The sequence below is a fragment of the Callorhinus ursinus genome, unplaced genomic scaffold, assembly GCF_003265705.2.
Source record: "Callorhinus ursinus isolate GAN/ISIS: 27379988/994484 unplaced genomic scaffold, GSC_fseal_2.0 scaffold3, whole genome shotgun sequence".
NCBI lineage: Eukaryota > Metazoa > Chordata > Mammalia > Carnivora > Otariidae > Callorhinus > Callorhinus ursinus.
Genome location: NW_027397065.1, coordinates 1976354 through 1995809, shown reverse-complemented (window position 1 = coordinate 1995809; position 19456 = coordinate 1976354). Strand labels below are relative to the sequence as shown.

Below are 19456 nucleotides of genomic sequence, written 5' to 3'. Positions count from 1 at the left end.
AAACTCTGAGTCAGATCATGTCACCTGATGTCTGAAACCCTCCAACAGTTTCCAGTGTAACTGAAAGCAAACCTTGAAATGCTTACAATAGCCTATAAGGCCCTACACATGATCTGCCCTCTCTCTGACCTCATACCTCCATCCCCCCATCTTCATCGTCCTATTTTACCCATACCTCCCTCCATGCTGTTGCTTAAACACATCAATAAAAAGTTGATGAAAGCTCCCACATCAGGGCCTTTGAACTAACTGCTTTTTTCTGCCTAGCATGCTCGCCCCACAGGTAGACCTGTCACCTTCTCACCAAGGCTTTTTCTGGTGCCCTGGCTAAAATTATAACCTTTATCCTACTTCCACCCCAACAGTTTCTATTGTCCTTCCCTGGTTTATTTTTCTCTTCAGCATTTATCACTATCTAATATAGTTGATATTCAATTTATTCATCTTATTATTGTCGGTTTCCCTGACTAGAATTTATAAGTTCCATGAAAGCAAAAATATTTGATTATTGCTCTCTCTGACACAGACTAGTTCCTGGTACAGAAGAGACACTCAGAAAATATTTGCTAAATAAATGAATCAAACATTTATTTTGAGACTACTAGGCTTCTGCCAGAACCATGTAAGTGTAAGATGAGTTCAGGGGCTCCTGCCTCTAGGAAATCTATAAACGTTTAGAAAAGTAATTCATGGATTTAGATCGGAGGGACTGAGTAAGGCTCAGGTACTTTAACTTAAACTGCCATTTCCCCTTCTCTTCCCCTTTTCTGAATAGTGAAAGAAGGCCCAGCCTCAAGACAATCAGAAGCATTCTAGATCACCCTGCTCCTTGCCCATCCGTAGTTCTAGCTAGATAAGCTCTCACATGTTAAAGGCAGCCAGCTTCAAGCTAGAGATAACTAGCATGAACACATACATATCTTGCTTATTCCTTATGCACCCTTCTTTAATAAGAAATAGCATGCCTTGGGCGCCTGGGTGGCTCAGTTGGTTAAGCGACTGCCTTTGGCTCAGGTCATGATCCCGGAGTCCCGGGATCGAGTCCCACATCAGGCTCCCTGCTCAGCAAGGAGCCTGCTTCTCCCTCTGACCCTCCCCCCTCTCATGTACTCTCTCTCTCTCATTCTTGCTCTCTCAAATAAATAAATAAATCTTTAAAAAAAAAAAAAAGAAATAGCATGCTTTGGTGTGTGTGTGTAAGTATGCATGCTTGTTTGTTAATGAGTTGCTGCATTTTATAATAAATATTAATTTTTAACATTAAGTACTTGAGGTTTCAGACTAAAAACCCTGAAGAATTTTTGTAGAAAAGACTTTTTTCATAACATTTTTCATTACGGTTTATTACCTTTAGAATAAGAAGCCCGAGTGAGATATTCAACAAAGGTAATGAATGCATTCCTCTTACCTGGAGCTAACACAGAGGGATCAGGCAGGTTTTCCCTTTCCTCATCAGTGCTTTCATCATAGACTGCATCTCTGTCAGCAGTCATTTCAGAACATGTTGTGGTTTCCCTAGAAGCGGAAAAAGGTAGAATTATAAATTTTTGGCTCACCCCTGGCTAGGTATCAAATTCACCAGTAAGTAAATATAGAAAATATCCCTGGAAAAATACTGTAGTTAAATAAACATATATTGAAATATATATGATTAAGATGAAAGCACTTTAAAGACTGTATGTTAACTCTCTTAAGAACAAGTTTCCCTTCTACCTAATTTAAATGTGGTTTAGTGCTCACTATAATCAACTCTTGAATCAGTTTCTTATCATATTATTCATCTATCAAAATACTGTTCTTCCAAATTATCTTCTGTGGCTCAAAGAGTGTTCAGTATTTTATTGATCTCAAAGCCGTTCTGCCTTGCTTCTGATTGCCCCCAAATTCTCAGAGAGGTATCTTTCGTCTTATTATGAAGATGCCAAGTAAGGCACAGAGAGTTTACAGTTTGCCCAAAGTCGTGTACTAACAGATTATCAGTGCCAGACAGCCTTGAACTAGGACCATCTGACATCAAATGCTGTGTTCTTCATATGACGCCATTAGTAAACCTGTGCATTCTCTTGGATTCAGGGCAAAAGATCCAAACCTGGGTCCACTAAAATAATTAAGTGGATAAATAATAAATAAAATAATAAAACAATAAAAACCAGACTAAAATAATTATAAGTGTCCAAACCATACCAGCTATAAGTCACCTATGATTTTTCCTTAAAAATCAAGGCTATGTCCACTCTCAGAGCCACTTGATTCTAAAATTAACCACTACTTAGACACCAAGATTACAAATGTGTATTCAACTCTGCAGTTTTGCAGAAGATAAGTTTTTATTATTTTTAATGATGTCTAAGAATTACACAAATAATACTTAGATAAGTCATATGCCAGTTTTAGGGATTTAAGTGTAGTTATGGCAGTGGGCAGACAAGGAGGGATCATGCTGAGAATTCTCCAGCCCATTGCATCCAACACCCAGAGCATCCAACCCCAGACATTACTAAAAAGTCGGCACCTAACTTTCATTAAGTTTGGGAAAAAATTCCATCCAAATTTCTGTATCTGCCATCTCAAAACAGACAACTCAAAATACCTTTCAGGCTCAACGTTCTTTTCTAGTTCTTGAACTTCATTTAACAATTTATGTAAGCTTCTAATCTTCGCTTTCTTCTCATTCAGCACCAGAATAAACCGTTTATAAAGATCAGTCTCCACAGCTTCCTTAGCACTCACACATTTTTCAAATCTAAAATGTAAATAAACAAATAAATAAATCATGCAGTTTTTCTTAGCATTAATATTATTCAATCCAATACTGAAGATGATTTCAAGAAAACTTTTCAAGGAAAATACAATTAAAAATCACTTTTATAGATTTTCATTGACTTAAAGTTTTATACAGATAATTAAACAATTACAATTTATTGTTTATTAATGTTAGTAATTATGCAGTGAGATAAGGATCAAATTGGAAAATGATACCCAAAAAGCTTTTAAAACATCTAAATACCTAAATGTAATCATTTATTTACATCTACGATTTATTTCCAAGAGTATTTCTATGGGAGGAATTTCACACAAGAGTAATTATAGCCTATGTTTCCTGTACTTTACTAATATTACTATAATAGCAACCATGATCTTGTTTTGTGATTAGGTGATTTACCTAATCAGTTTTCCCTAAATAGACTATGAACTGCTCCATGGCAAGAACATGACTTAGGCAGTTATCAGCACCACATACACACACTCACGTATGCATATATATAATGAATGAAAATATCCAACTTGAAATTTCCAAGGAGAGATTAATGAAGCAGCAAATGAGAAACACTATATATCTTCAATTTTAAATATATAAGACAAAATATAAAATTCTCTCTATCATTTATAATTCTTTCTACAATGTTCAAATGAGCTAACAAGAGATTACACTAATTTTATTCTTCCAGATACAAAGAAAGCTAACAGAGACTATATATATAAGATATGCTCATTCACACAAACCACGAATAAACCTGTATTTTAAAGATTCAAACATATATTATTCCATATAAAATATTATTTTAAATATAGTCTTGCTCTGCCTTGTTTTCTCTTTACTATTTATTTATACTTATTCTATGCAGGTATTCTAGTATTTTAAATATATATGTATTTATGTACATATATTTTATATATTTGCAATATAGAATTTTTCATTGAAAAATTATAAACAAAAATGTCAAAATTTGATACCTTTGATATACATGTTCCTATGCTTTCAATAATCCACCTATTTAGAGATGCAAAGAATCAGGGCCTCTTATGGAATGAAAAGGAACAAAAAGCAGTATATTTTCTGGGAGCAATTACAACACTCATAGTACAATCATTGCCACAGCTGTGAACTCCGTAAGGGCAGAGACCATGTGTGTTTTACTGACTGCTTTATCTTCAGTGCCTAACATAGTGTTTGCCATTCAACAGATGTGGAGTAGATATTAGAAAAATTAATAAAGGGAGTTAATATGGACATCTTATAAGGAAATGGAGAATCAGTGATTCTGAATTTATTTTTCACTCCTTTAACAGCTATTCACCATTTTAAGAGCACCATTTTTCATCCCTTTCAGCTTCTAATAAAATTTGTGGTAAATATTAATATAACAGTACTCCTTTCATCAAGCAAAGCTCTCTGAGAAAGAAGTATACCAAAAAGTTGGGAGGGGGGAACAGAGTCAAAGTTGAAGAGGAACTGCCAGTATCAATGGCTTATGTTAAGCAGGGACATGTCACTGCATTTTTATTTCAGATGCAAAGTGTTAAACATTCTATCTCATTTTTTGTACTATTTTCTAATGTAACATAAGAAAAAAAGTTTAAAAGATGAACACCACCAAAATACTTGCGTACACTATAAAATATGTTATACAAAGGCAAATTAAAAACCAATTACAAGAATGTACAATAAAAATCTCGTGCATTATATAAAGTTTTAGGATCAGGAACCACTTGGTTATTTATCTGATTTAAATGCATATTTAATTTCCATATAAATCACTTCAATAATTCTTAATTGACAGATTATGTGCACTTAACAACTATCAAGCAAATTTCAAAATCCTTATTAAAACTGACATTTGGTACAACACAAGGATTACAAATGAAAATAAATATAAAAATAAAGTATCATGTACTTTGTCTAAAGAATACTGTTAATCCTAATAACTAGTATCACAACTACACTGTCAAAGGTAACATGTCTGTGATAGGAGAACAAACAATAGAATAAATGGCATTCTATGACTTAATCTTGTTTGGTTTTAGCAAACCTTTAGGATTTTCTTGCAACCAAACTTCTGACTATCAAACTGGTTAACACTTCCTAGACAAAGCTAGGGAGTTGGGGGTTGGCTGGGATACAGTATTACTGTGAACAGGACAAAAATTTATTCTCAATTATTAATTTATCAAATTTGGAGAACATTATTCTTCTATTAAATACTCAGTAACTAAGAAGTACATACCATCTTCCTTACCCCATTTTTAATGCCAATCCTCTCTTACAGCATTATGATGCTACTAGGCCTTCCATATTACTTGCCTCCTGCTAACCTTTCACTGAAAAAACTAGACAGGTATTAGAAGTTGAGGCCATTTAGTGAAAGAGAGACATGGGATTCACTGCCAAGTCAGTGATACTAAAGGAGAACTCACATACAACTAGATTAGACTACAACTAGTCCAAGGATCATCTCGAAGGCAAAACTCAAACCTGATGAAAACATAAATAACATCAAACAGGAGAGGGCTAATGATGCTTCATCCTTTCAACAGTGACTAGGACAAAAGAACAATAGTGTTAAGATTAATTAGTACCATAGGGCTGACATATCTAAAAACTATGACGAAAGAAGAGTAATTTAAAAAAATTAAAAGGATAAAGACTAAGTATGGGAAATACTGAATATTCTAAATAAAATACTTCTCTGCAGGGCACTTGGGTGGCTCAGTTGGTTAAGCGACTGCCTTCGGCTCAGGTCATGATCCTGGAGTCCCGGGATCGAGTCCCACATTGGGCTCTCTGCTCAGCAGGGAGTCTGCTTCTCCCTCTGACCCTCTTCCCTCTCGTGCTCTCTGTCTCTCGTTCTCTCTCTCTCAAATAAATAAAATCTTTAAAAAAAATAAAGCAAAATAAAATACTATGCAGGAAAACAAAGAGTCTAAGAAGAATAACATCAAAAAATAACAAAAATAAGAGCAGAAACAAGGCAATTTCATGCAAAAATACAATTCAAAATAAAACAGATTAAAAGATAACCCAAATAAAACATCAGATACATAAATGGGAACATGTGGTGCTTAGAAATCGTGCAGTAATCCTTATATTTACAATCAGCTCTGGCCAAATTTATATCCAGGTCAGGGATGTACAGCAAAAGAAAATGTGAATGGAGTTCAGAGGACAAAGAATGCTAAAAAGAACTGAAAAGAAAGCAGTGGTAAAGAGATTTAATAAGCCTTTAAGTACTGAAGAAGATGGTAAACAGCTGTTCCTCGTCCTCTCTGACGACAGAACAAGAGGAAATGGCCTTCAACTATACCATGAAGGACTCAGATTACTAAGAGACGGAAGGAAGAATTTTCTGACTGTGACTGTTCTTAAACACTATAATGGGCTACCAAGGGGAGTTGAAGCTATCTCCTGAGGTCTTTAAAAATCAGACTGAATTCATCTGGATATAATGTGATCCTAGCCTGAAGGCAGAGAGATGAAGTAAAAGAGCTTTCAAGGTCTCTTCTATTCTTATGATTCCATGAGTGTCAACCCAATTCAATCTGCGGAGAACTGCCTCCAGTTACAGGTTTAATAACTATAACGCAGAATAAAGCTGGAGTTTCTAACTTGATGTCTGAGCTAACAAAAGACCTATTTAGTAATATGGAACTCGAGAGTTGTATTTGAAACTAAATAGGAAAAACAAGTGAAATAAATATAGCTAATAACTTAAGGATTCACATACAATATTTCTAATGTTTTCTCCTTCACCTAACCTATACAAAATTAAATTGATCCAGTAATGTCACTTGTTCAAAATGGAGCTAAGACCACAATTATTAAACAGTTAATAAAAAATAACAGCAGATATGTTAAAAGTCTGCACATTAAAACTCATTTTTTTACTCATACTGTAATTCCTCATTTCTTATTCAAACTTCATTTATTCTCCACTGTCATCCCAAATGGAAATAGCTTTAGAGTTGGTTCTGATTATAATTATACGTATTTCAATTTCAAAATACAAAAAATACCCCCAAAGAGTAAAAAAAGAAATTTAATCCGCAATTCCAGACATATACTATTACATTTAATTTTCTCCCTCTAGATATTTTCTATCTTAAAGATGTATTTTGCAAAAACTGGCATACTATTCCTCTTTTTGATAACTCACATTTCTCATCTTAACATATTAACATTTTCCATGGTACAAGCACATGCGTATATGACTGTTTTTTGCTCATATAATATCCCATTGTGTATTACATTTATTTAGGACCTATCTACCATAGCTCTAAGGGAATTCTCAGCATCTATTCTGTGCTGGTCCCTCCTTCATCCTCCCATATATACACAGTCTGAAACAATGATGGGGAAGAAATGATTGGAGCATGGATGGACACTGATATAGGAGTATCAGAGGCTGCCCAAAAAACTGAACTGTGGCCAGGCCTAACATGATGGCCACCACTCTAATGATTCTCTACTTTCTATGTCCTCAGTTACCGAACTCACTATGTTCATGTCCTATTTCTAATTTCCCTAAAGACTATTCATCAGTACTACTGCCATATAGAAGATGGAAATTTAAATCCTTTGGCTCATTTTCCACCATACTAAGGCTCTAGAGAGGGAACATTTAGAAAAGTACTGCTTGGCCATGAGCAAGATGTATTTACAGCTCTTTAAAATGGCCACCTTCTCCTCTGATAGGAAAGAAAACCATTTGGGAAATTTGGAAAATAGAGAGAGCTAACTAATCCAGAATTCTCTGGAGCAGGCTCACTTTCCTGTTTGGGAGGCTACCACAATAGCACACAATCTTCAACCCCTGGAGAAAATACATGACCCAGTATTTACAAAAAAAGAATAGCTGGAGCATAATAAGCCCGGGGATGAGAGATATGGTTGTGCTTTTGATCAAATGGAAACGTTTTGCCACAATAATGCAAAAGCACTTTCTGGACAGTTCAAGAATAGCAAATCAAGCATCAGGGGGCCACATATTATACACAGCCCTCCCCCAATGTTTTACAGCACAGGGTGCGTTTGTTTCCACCATCTCATCTTTGTTCCCTGCTGCTTTCCAGTATACTGCATTGGTGTTGAATACTGATGAGGTAACACCTCTTTCAACCTCTGGCAGACATTTTAAAGCAATTTGTTCAAGGACCAAGTACCCAGTATGCATTTTTGTGGGTAATTTGTGGAACAAATTTCCTATCATCTTGAGGGTATTTTGAGTTTTAAATATAATGGCTTATCACAGTCACAGTACATCTCCCTTAATTTGATTTATTTCATATATAAAACAGAAAAGCATATCTAAACTACAGATAAAGACCCAGAACCATGCTTTATAGCACAGATATTTGATACTGAATCATACTAACATGGCTTTAAGGAGAAAAGGAAAAATTAACTTATTTTTCCATATGGTTTCCTAATATTTACACAGCTTTGATTTGGTCTCATTTTTTTTTATACAACTGGAGATAAATGTTAATTCAAAAATAAAAGAGAACAAGATACTTTCTTAATATAATCACTGAAAGCCAAATATAGTCAAGTTCTAGGTGTTAAGTTTACATGTCTTACATTAATAAATATAATTGGATATATAGAAACATAATTCCTTCTAGTTAACACCCTTTCCACAAACATACATTGATAGTGGTAAACCCTTCACATTTTTCATATATTCTCACATTTACTTACCAATCCATTTTAAACAATCTTAAGGATTATCCTAAAAAGATCCTAAATTGGAAAATTGTTCTTATGTTTCAGAGCTAGTGGTTTGATTTAAAGATAAAAAATCTACTGGATATACTGGATATAATAATAATATTATTATATATATTCCATATAACTCTTTCAGATGTTGCCATGCACATATGTACAAACACATGCATATGATGTTATATGTCTCTGTAGAGATACAAATGGTCACAACATACATTTTGTTTCATTCAAACATCTCTTACCTAACAGAGTAATAAAAATACACCCTGGGCTGGCCTATTATGATACAATTGAAAAAAATGCATAACAAGAAGTAAAGTGACTTTCTTCATTCTTTTTTTTAAAAAAAAAAGAGGCAAAATCATGAAAATAAGGGCTTCCAAATGTCTTATCTAGTAAACACAATTACTTCATCTTTTTAAAATGCTGGTAGTATGAATTCTCAGTGAACAAAATAAGTCTATAATAGGAGCCAAAGCACACAGCATCTGAAATAGTTACCATTTATATAAAGAGTCCATATAAGTAATCAATTGGCATACTTACATTTCATATCTTTTTTTATTCATTATTAATCCTATAATTTGAGGTAAATTAAATTTATAAATATCAACTTCCTAACTTTTGATTAATATTAATGGCTTCTGATTCTCATTGCCTGATTACTCCTTATTGTTCATTAGTTTGCTGGTGCCACCAAATACTAATGACCAATAAGTGTTAACGTACTCCAATAATGTACAGTAATGACCAAGAGCTTGATTTAATCATACTAAGATTTTATGCTAAATATATGCTAGTCTACATATATTATAAACTTACAAATCATTAACTTAAATCTATAGCAATATGAGAGCTTAGTGTTTTTATAATACAAGAACATTAGCACATACCGTCCTTGAACATCATTCCAATCTCTCAGAAGCCTTTCATTTTCCTTCTGCAGGTGCTCATTTTTGGCTTGGTTTTCTGTGATAGTATCCAGGCAATCACAAATAAGTTTCCTAATGACCTCAGCTGGACTTGCAACTTTCTCCAGGTTGAAGGAACCAAGTCTGAACTAGAACAAAAGGAAAACATTATTAGTTTTGGGAGAATATCAACATTGAGTTTTAAATATACATAATTTCTTCTGAGGGGGAAAAACATAGTACATTTATCAGATACAAATACAGTGAAGAAAAACCGGGCAACTTCCTATCTTCTAACGGAAGTTTATCATGTAAATCAACATATAACCCAAGAATAATTTGTGTAAGTGCTAAGTCACTCTCCCATCTCCTAGCAGAGAAGAAAACAAGTAAATACCATATAAGCATACTACCATTTATTTATTACAACTTAATTTAAGTCACTTCTCAGAGTAAGAAAAGGAATTATACATGAAGATTTTTTTTAAAGATGTTTTTAAATTTATTTATTTGTCGGAGACAGAGAGCACAAGCAGGGGGAGTGGCAGGCAGAGGGAGAAGCGGACTCCCTGCTGAGCAAGGAGCCTGATGCAGGACTCGATCCCAGGACCCTGAGATCATAACAAGATCCGAAAGCAGATGCTTAACTGGGTGAGCCACCCAGGCATCCCTATACATGAAGATTTTTAACTGTACTTTCTGTTACTAGCGATAACATAGAATAAGTGCTATAATACATTTCTGAAGAAAGAGCAAAATTTTGGTACAAGTTAAGAGAAATGCAGGGTTTTAGGAAACTGATAAACCTGAGTTACCACTCAGTAATTACTTCTGATTCAAAAACCAATAAATTACAAATAATACTGTCCAATGTCAAGTTTGTGTACTTCTTCATAAAGGTAAGACTTGGAAAATATATCCTCTACTAGAAGGCACTTTAAAATAAAATAGTATAATACAGTTTCATTATAGTTATGGAATTTAGAAGAGGACATGGGTTGTCCTCATTTGGTAGATAAAGATAATGAAATATAGTGATTTAATCATAATTATAATTATCCTTACTATTAAAATTATTATAACAGCTACATATAAGATTTTAAAAATGATAATTATTATTATATAGTTACCATGTCCTGCAGCTGAAATTTAACTCAGGCAAAACACATATACAACTCATCTAATCATCACCAGAATGAAACTATCATATCTACTTCATAAATTAGTAAACTGAGGTTCAGAGTAGTTATCTAATATATTGAAGGAATACAGCCAAAATTCTACTATGCTATGCTGTTATGCTGTTTCCTGACATAAGAGAATAACCTAATTTAAAAAACTAGTGCTATCTAACTGAACAACAACAACAAAATAAATAAATAAATAAAATAAAAAACCTAGTGGTGTGCCTGGGTGGCTCACTCAGTTAAGCATCCAACTTTTGGATTCAGTTCAGGTCCTGATGTCATGAGTCGTGAGACAGAGGCCCATATCAGACTCCCTGCTCAGCAGGAGTCTGCTTGGACATTTTGTCCCTCTGCCCCTTCCCCCCACACACACTCTCTCTCTCTCTTAAACAAATAAATCTTTTAAAAAATAAATAATGAAACATTAAAAATTTAAAAACTAGTAAGAGGAAGAATAAGATTCATAACCTACACATAATTCTTAAGAGAGACGCTAATGGCACTGAGTGGTAGAACTGAGCAAAACTGAAGGTTTTTTGGGTTGCCGGATCAGTAATTTCTACTATGGTATTCATTTAATAGGAACATAGTGTGTGTACACACACACACACACACACACACACACACACACACACACGCACATATATGAAAAGAAAGTTTTATCTGTGTAAAGAATATATAAATTGAAAGTAAATTTAAGGGGAAAAATAAATTTAAGCATTTACCTTTTGAAGCTTTTCTTAGTTATAAACACACACACACACATTAAAGAACACCTACAGAATATCTAGAATATAACTTTGAATTGATATGAAATAGAAAAATTAAGCTTATTGTTATATAATAGATTACATTATCAGTAAAACATAAACCCACAAAATGATTCTGTATTCTCTCATTATCACAATTGTCAGGCAGAGATAAACATTTTTAGAAATGAAAGAGTTTTTAATTATTTGAAAGTTTCAACAATGCCAAATGGATAATGAATTCATGCCACACTTTGATCCTGAATAAAGTAATTGGTAAAATACAAATGTACAGATAAGCACAAGTCCAGCTGCCTACTCATCTATCTTAGATGGCAAAGGAAGAAGGTAACAAATTCTAAATCACTAATAAGCCATTTCTTTCAAAATATCATTCAAACCTATATATTCAAATTCCAAAAGAGAATTCTTAAATCTTCTCTTGGTTAGTCACGATAGAATAAACTTAAAATGTCATTTCTTAGGAATAGGCAACTACTTTGTTTCCATTTTCTAATTATATTCACTAGTATTTGGTCCTTTAATGGGTGTGAACATGTTTTTCTAAACCATAAAAATATACAAGAAGTATCTAGAAATTCAGTCCAAGAAAAGAAATTTACTTGAAACATTCAACTTATTTCTTAGAAAAATTTTGAAGTGGCAGAGGAACTCTGCTGGGCCATCCTTCCTGTAACACACGCAGTTCAGAGCCACGGCACAAAGCTCCCTTCTACCCTCACTGCTGCTGTTCCAGCCTTTCCGCATCACTGAAGATAGAAGGGGACATATGCACTGAACTCTGATCAGGGCCTTTTATCAGACCTCATGAAACGAGAAGTGTAAAGTATTTCTGCACTCTCACTCTATATCAAGCCAATTTAAAAAAAAAAAGATTTTATTTATTTTAAAGAGAGAGGGAGAGCAAGAGAGCATGGGTGGGGGGAGGAGCAGAGGGAGAGGGACAAGCAGACTCTGTGCTGAGTGCAAAGCCCAACAGGGGGCTGAATCCAAAGACCCTGAGATCATGATCTGAGCTGAAATCAAGAGTCCGACGCTTAACAGCTGAGCCACCAGGCGCCCCTATATCCAGCAGACCTTTATACTAGCCTCCATATAAAAAGTGGCAACTTAAAAAAGTATTATTTTTAAAACAAGCAAATTTGCACAAAAGCCACATTATATGGATGCGATGGTTTTAAAAACTACTTTAGCTTTTTGTTTGACATAGAAGGCTATAAGCACAGCTTTTAATTATTAGTTCCGTAATTTCAAAATAATCTAAATATAAAATCAGGACTTCAAATGGTACAACAGAATCAGAAACCACAAATTAAAGGCATCCTGAAAGCATGTCTCTCCTTTAGAGGCATGGTCAAAAACTTTTTTTTGCAGTCAGTTCTCAAGATCTTGTAGAGAATTCGGTACATAGACCTCTACTAGGCACCTCATTCAGTCTATAATCTAAAGTTTTAAGACACATCTTTAAGACACAGTCAATAATCTAAAATTTTAAGTTGAAAACAATTAACTTTTTAAATGTTGATAACTGTAGGAGTTTGCACTAGTTGGTTCTAAAGTGTCATAATTTTAGATATTAAAACAAGTAAATAACATTTTTAAAATCCGATCTGCATTAAAAGGTCTCAATTTCAGAAAACTTATCCATTTTCTTTAGCCAGTGCTTTGTTTGTTCTGGATATCTGTCAATTCTTAAATCCAAGATTAAATGCTATACCTCCTTACCCACCCACTTCAAAGCGCAGGTCACATTCTCTATAACTACTTTAGCCTATACTGACCTGTCTATTCTTAATACTTCAGAGTTTGTCTCACAATTTTTCCCTCCTGTCATCCTCCTTATATTTTCCTCTGGTTGTTTCAGAAATGTAGTCTTTTAAATATCTAGTTCTTTAAGATCAGAGGGCCTATCTTATATTTCTTCCACTGCCTCTACAGTATCTTGCACAGCTCTAGACAATTATTAAGCGCTAAATAAAGACTCCAATTTTTTATTGGAATGATCCTTATTAATAAAGGAATGTAACTATAATGGGGCAGGCAAATAAAAAAACTGGGACAATGGGGTGCCTGGGTGGCTCAGTCAGTTAAGTGTCCAACTTTTGATCTCAGCTCAGGTCTTGATCTCAGGATCGTGAGTTCAAGCCCCACGCTGGGCTCCACACTGGGAGCAGAGCCTACTTAAAAAATACAAAACAAAACAAAAATGGGAATGCTCTGAACACAAATTAAGAAATATTTTAAATAGTTCAAGAATATAACAAAGTTTTATCTTATTGAACAATATAATTGAAACAAAAAAAATCATGTTAAAAAACTATATAATAGCACTTGATACGATGATAATATATATGTTTAATAAAACCTACACAGATTTTTTTTTTTTGGTCAGATTTTTTTTTTAAAGAATGTTTTCAGGTTCTTTGGAGTGACCAGATTAAAGAGAATACATAGCATTACTAAAGTATACAAAATAAACACTATGGATAATTACTAACCAATTCCTGGGGGATTGTTTGTGGCCCTTCTGAATGTTTCTGGGGAGAGGAGAGTTATCACAGAGTGAGCTGATATTCTGCTTAGAACACATCAATTAAAGAATTTGAGTTTTGACACATTATCAAAGTAGTCTAAATAACCTTGCAGACTTAATCTTTGCTACTGTCCTGGGAACCAAAATGTAAAGCTAAATGGAAAGGAGGAATAAAGATATCTTGATGTTATTACAAGGCAAATGATGGCAGAGAAGAACTCATTTTCTTCAGTATGTTTTTAATTTATTCCTATCAGACAAAAGTTTAGTTGTATCTAGATATGTGTACACTAAAAAAGTAAAGCCTGCCCATTATAGTTTATAATACAGAATGTTTTGTCTATTTTAGACAAATACACAGTTGCATATACTTCGCTGTTATAATACACAGTTACAAAATTCAGTAATATAGGAAATCAGTCAAGTTTTGTAATAAAAAAGAGACTAAACTGTATTACTTTGGCCTACTTATGTTACTTACCATTTGTTCATATTTTGGATCAAATATATTTTTACTAAGATATGTACCATGAACTCTTTGGTTTAGTGGCCTGTTGAAATGTTTATTTCATATTTAAATAACTAACATTACAAATGTACCTCCTAAAGAAGTAATTTCTCTAGGTTGACAACTGATCACATTTCTTTTCGAAGATACCTAGAACTTAGAAAAGAATACCGATAAGGACTCCTAAAAAAGATAAAAGAGCTATATATACTAGAGGAATACTAATCTCACTTTTCCCACTATTTTCTTGCCCAAATTTCTTACAGCTCATTAAAAAAAAAGTTTAAATATCTCAAGATGATTGTATGATCAAGCAAGGCTCTGTATATTTTAGATTCTGTAGGTTCTTACAATCAAAATGCAATAATCTAAAAGTGAAAAATACTCTGATCTCGAATTAGAGTGCTACAAAATTATTCGAATTTTAAGGCCATGCTATGTGCTTTAATGTATTAAATATCATCTAAGAATTCCTATTTTGGTCTTCATAATTGTAAAAATCTTTGGTAGAAGTCAGAGAATCCTTCACAACAAAAACCCAAAGCCTATGTGGTAAGAGAATCTCAGAAGTTACTTTTACTTTGAATGACTATAAATGTTCACTCCACTACTGTCTTAAAATGGATGATGAGTCTTTTGGTTCATGAGAAGTACAGTAAAATCTAGATTTACCACAGCCTAATTAGGAGTTAAAATTAATAATGAAAGATTATACTATACAGGGATTTAGAATCAACTGGAAGGTTTTTTATAGTAACTGGATTGGGGGGAGGTGATAAAAAGCAGTAGATACATATTATTCGCCTGTTACTTCATTTTTGGTATTGCCTTGGATTCCCTAACACTCTTCTAAATCTCCTAATACTTATCTAATCACATCTGTGCAGTATGCTTCTCTGTCCTCCACTTAGATGCTAAATGATAGCATTTCTTGGCATGGTCTCTTGATCCACTTTTCTTTTTCCTCTATAGTTATAGGGTTGTCCAATATCACAGCTTCCATCATTACCGATAAATTGAAAACTGCCAGATGTATATGTAGGTGAGGGTGCTCCTAAACTCCAGACTTACATACACATTTAACTCCGTTTCAGAATGGTGCCAGCAAAATGACCTATGCAAACCCCACACTTTAAATGCCCAAACAGAATTCATTGTCCATCCCCCTCACTACTAACCTAGCTCTTCCCTGCATTTTCCACTAGACATTCACCATTCACTCAGTTATACTTGGGTGGTCTAGTGAGTAAGTATGGATATCTATCATAGCATTACAGTATTTACTTTTTTTTTTGTAGTATGCTAAAAGCTGCAAAGGGATAGTGGCTACATATTACACATAGTATCCCCAGTTTTTTTTTTTCTTAAATTAACAGACTTTATTTTTTTGGGAGCACTTTTAGTTTTATAGAATAATAGAATGGGGACAGTTCCCATTCACACACCCCCACCCGCAGGTGCCCCTAATAGTAACATCTGCATGCATGTGCTACATTTGCCACAACAGATGAGATCAATACTGTTTAGCTAGTAAGACTTAAACCCCATATTTTGTAGCAGGATTAATTATTTATGTTGTATAGGTGACCCTTGAGTGACATGGATTTGAACTGCACAGGTCCACTTACATGCGGATTTTTTAATAAAGGTATTTTCAGTTCCTTAAGATTTTCTTAGTAACATTTTCTTTCCTCTAGCTTACTTTATTTTAAGAATACAGTATATAATACATATAAAATACAAAACATGTGTTAGGTGATGGTTTATGTTACTGGTAAGGCTCCTGGTCCACATAAGACTATTAGGAATTAAGTTCTGGGGGAGTCAAAAGTTAGTATCCCCATTCTTACACGGTGAAACACAGAACACATTCATTCATTCATTTATCAGACATTTTGAATATGTACTATGTACTAGGCATTGGAGATACTGCTGTGAGAAAGGAAAACAATGTGTTCTCTTGGAAAGAGTTGATGGTGCACAATGATTATAATTTCACACAGCTGTAGAATCAATGAAGAAAATAAAATAGGTAATGAGATTGTGACTAGAGGGCAGCATATCTTTGGATACGGTAGTCAGGGAAAAAGACCTTGCAAAAACTTAGGGGGAGAACACAGTTGAGGCAACTGAAAGGTAGACAGGAGACTAGATCACACAGGATTTCATAGGCTACAGTAAGAAGTTGAGCATTTATTCCAATTATAACAAAAAGCCACTGGAAGGTTATATGCAGGAAAATGACTGCTTAAATAGTACACAGCACTTCCTCTAACACTGCACCTGATTATCTCAACCTCCTGGGACTCATATCCTATGTAATCCCCTCCCTTAAGTGCAAGGAGGCCTGTGATTTGCTTCTTAACAACAGAATACAGCAAAGGTAACATATATCACTTCAGTGATTAAGTTATATAAGATTATAATATCCACCTTGCTAATAGAACCTTTCCTTGCTGGCTTTTATGACACTAGCTGCCATGTTGGAGAAGCCCATGCAGCAGGGAGCTGAGAGTGATTTCTGACAAATAATCATTTTAAAACCATAGGAGGCCTCTGACCAACAGCCAGTGCATTAGATGGGTTTCTCTAAAGACAGAGAAACAATAAGATGTTTATACATATAGAGACTTATTGTAAGCAATTGGCTGACATGATTTTTTTTTTTAAGATTTTATTTATTTATTTTTTTAACAGAGAGAGAGACAGTGAGAGAGGGAACACAAGCAGGGGGAGTTGGAGAGGGAGAAGCAGGCTTCCCAACAAACAGGGAGCCCGATTTGGGGCTCAATCCCAGTACCCTGGGATCATGACCTGAGCTGAAGGCAGATGCTTAACGACTGAGCCACCCAGGTGCCGCGGCTGACATGATTATGAAGGTTGGTTAAGTCCAAAATCTGCTGGGTGGACCAGCAGGCTGGGAATCTAGAAGAGTCAATGAAATCTCTCAGCAGATTTCCTTCTTGTTCTGGAGAGATAGGTCTTTTGTGCTGTTCAGGCCTTCAACTAAGGTCCTCCCTTATTTGGAGGGCATTCTGCTTTACCCAAAGTCTGCTTATCTAAATGATAATCTCATCCAAAACCTTCCTCAAAGATATCCAGAATAATGTTTGACCACATATCTAGGAACTTTTAGCCCATCCAAGTTAACACATAAAGTTAACCATCACAGCCAGCAAGAAACTGAGGCCCTCAATCCAACAAGGCTATAAGGAACTGAATTGTGCCAGCATCAACATGACCTTAAAAACAAATCTTTCACCTTGAGATGAGACTGCAGCTCTGGACAAAACCTTGATTGCAGCTTTCACAGGAGTCCTAGCAAAGCCATGCCTGGATTTCTGACCCATGGAAACCATGAAATAATAAATGTACATGGTTTCAAGCTGCCAAGTTTGTGATAACCTGTTACTCAACAACACATAATTAATACAAATGTGCTTCAATATTACCAGTCTAAAAACAAAAGCAAAGCAAAACAAAACAAAACCACTTTAATGTCATCTAATTCTAGCTACTGTTCAGTTTTCTGCTTCTGTCAGAGCAAAATATCTCCAAAAATATACATAGTATCTTCCAATAGTTCTTCCAGTAGTCCTGCTTCCAACAGTTACCAGCCACACATGAGCTATTTAACTTTAAATTAGCTAAAATTAAAAACTGAACTCCTCAGTAACACAAGCCACATTTTAGGGCTCAAGAGCGACATGTAGCTAGTAGTTGCTATATCAGATAGCACAGATACAGAATCTATCATCCCAGAAAGTTTTTTAGAATAGCATCGATCTGTTTCCTCATTTTATTACAACCCATTTTCTCTTTAAATACTCCAATGGACGAAAAGGCTTTTTATAATCTGGCCCATTACTATCTCTCTAATTGCATCTCTCACTTGAATAGGTCAATTATTCCCATATGTAATAAGCAGCTACCCCCAAATGTAATTAATGATGCTCCCCACAAAATGTCTACACCCTACTTTCTGTAACTTGTGAATATCTTACTTTCTCTGTGAAAAAGGGACTTTGCAGATGTGTTAAGGATACAGACCTTGAGATGAGGAGATTATTGTGGATTATCTGGATGAGCCCAATCTATTCACATAAATCCTTACAATCAGAGAACTTTCCTTTCTCAGCTAGTCAGAAGGACGTGGAATTGGAAGAGAAGCACAGAAAGATGCAAAATTGCTGGCTTTGAAGACAGAAGGAGACCTTGAACCAAAATGTGGGTGGTGTCCAAAAGCTGGGAAAAGGCAAGGCAATGGGTTCTTCTGTAGAGCTTCCAAAAAGAAATACAATACTGCTGACACATTGAGTTTAGCTAGGTGAGACTACTATGTTGGACTTTTTTTTTTTTTTTTTAAAGATGTTCTTTCTGTTTTCCTTTCTTTCTTTCGAGAAAGAGAGAGCCTGCGAGCAGGGTGGGGGGAGGGGAAGAGGGAAAGGGGAGAGACAATCTCAAGCAGACTCTACACTGAGCATGGAGTCCAATGCAGGGCTCAGTCCCATGACCCTGAGATCATGACCTGAGCCGAAATCAATAGTTGGACCCTTAACTGACTGAGCCACCCAGGTGCCCCTGTGTTGGACTTTTGACCTACAGAAACATGGGATAGTGAATTTATATTATTTTAAGCTGCTAAGTTTCTGGTTATTTGTTATAGTAGCAACTAAAAATGAATATAGTGTATTGGGGTCTATGGCAGGATAAGTAATTGACCCCCAGTGATGCCCACATCCTAATTCCCAGAATCTGTGAATATTACCTTATATAGCAGAAGGTACTTTGCAAATGTGATTATATCAGTGATCCTGAGATGAGGCTATTATCATGGATCATCCAGGTGGCCCAATGTAATCCAAGGGTCCTTATAAGGGGGAAGCAGGAGATCAGACTGAGCTAAGGCAGCGTGAAGATGAAAAGAGATTGGAATGATGTGGACACAGGCCAAGGAAGGCTGGCAGCCTCTTGATGCTGAAAGAAATAAGAAAACCACTAAGTCTGTCCTACTTTGTTACGGTGGTAACAGGAAACTAATAGT

General features: G+C 35.0%; 1 protein-coding gene across 1 annotated transcript in view; it reads right to left on the bottom strand.

Moving 5' to 3' along the window:
• Positions 1 to 19456, bottom strand: part of XRCC4 (X-ray repair cross complementing 4) — a 245684-nt gene that overhangs the window by 141150 nt on the left and 85078 nt on the right. Inside the window, exons 4-6 of the mRNA XM_073887725.1 lie at positions 9397 to 9563; positions 2591 to 2743; positions 1409 to 1515 (exon numbers count right to left, since the gene is read on the bottom strand). Of these exons, the coding sequence (XP_073743826.1) occupies positions 1409 to 1515; positions 2591 to 2743; positions 9397 to 9563 (427 nt within the window). The remainder of the gene's footprint in view (positions 1 to 1408; positions 1516 to 2590; positions 2744 to 9396; positions 9564 to 19456) is intronic.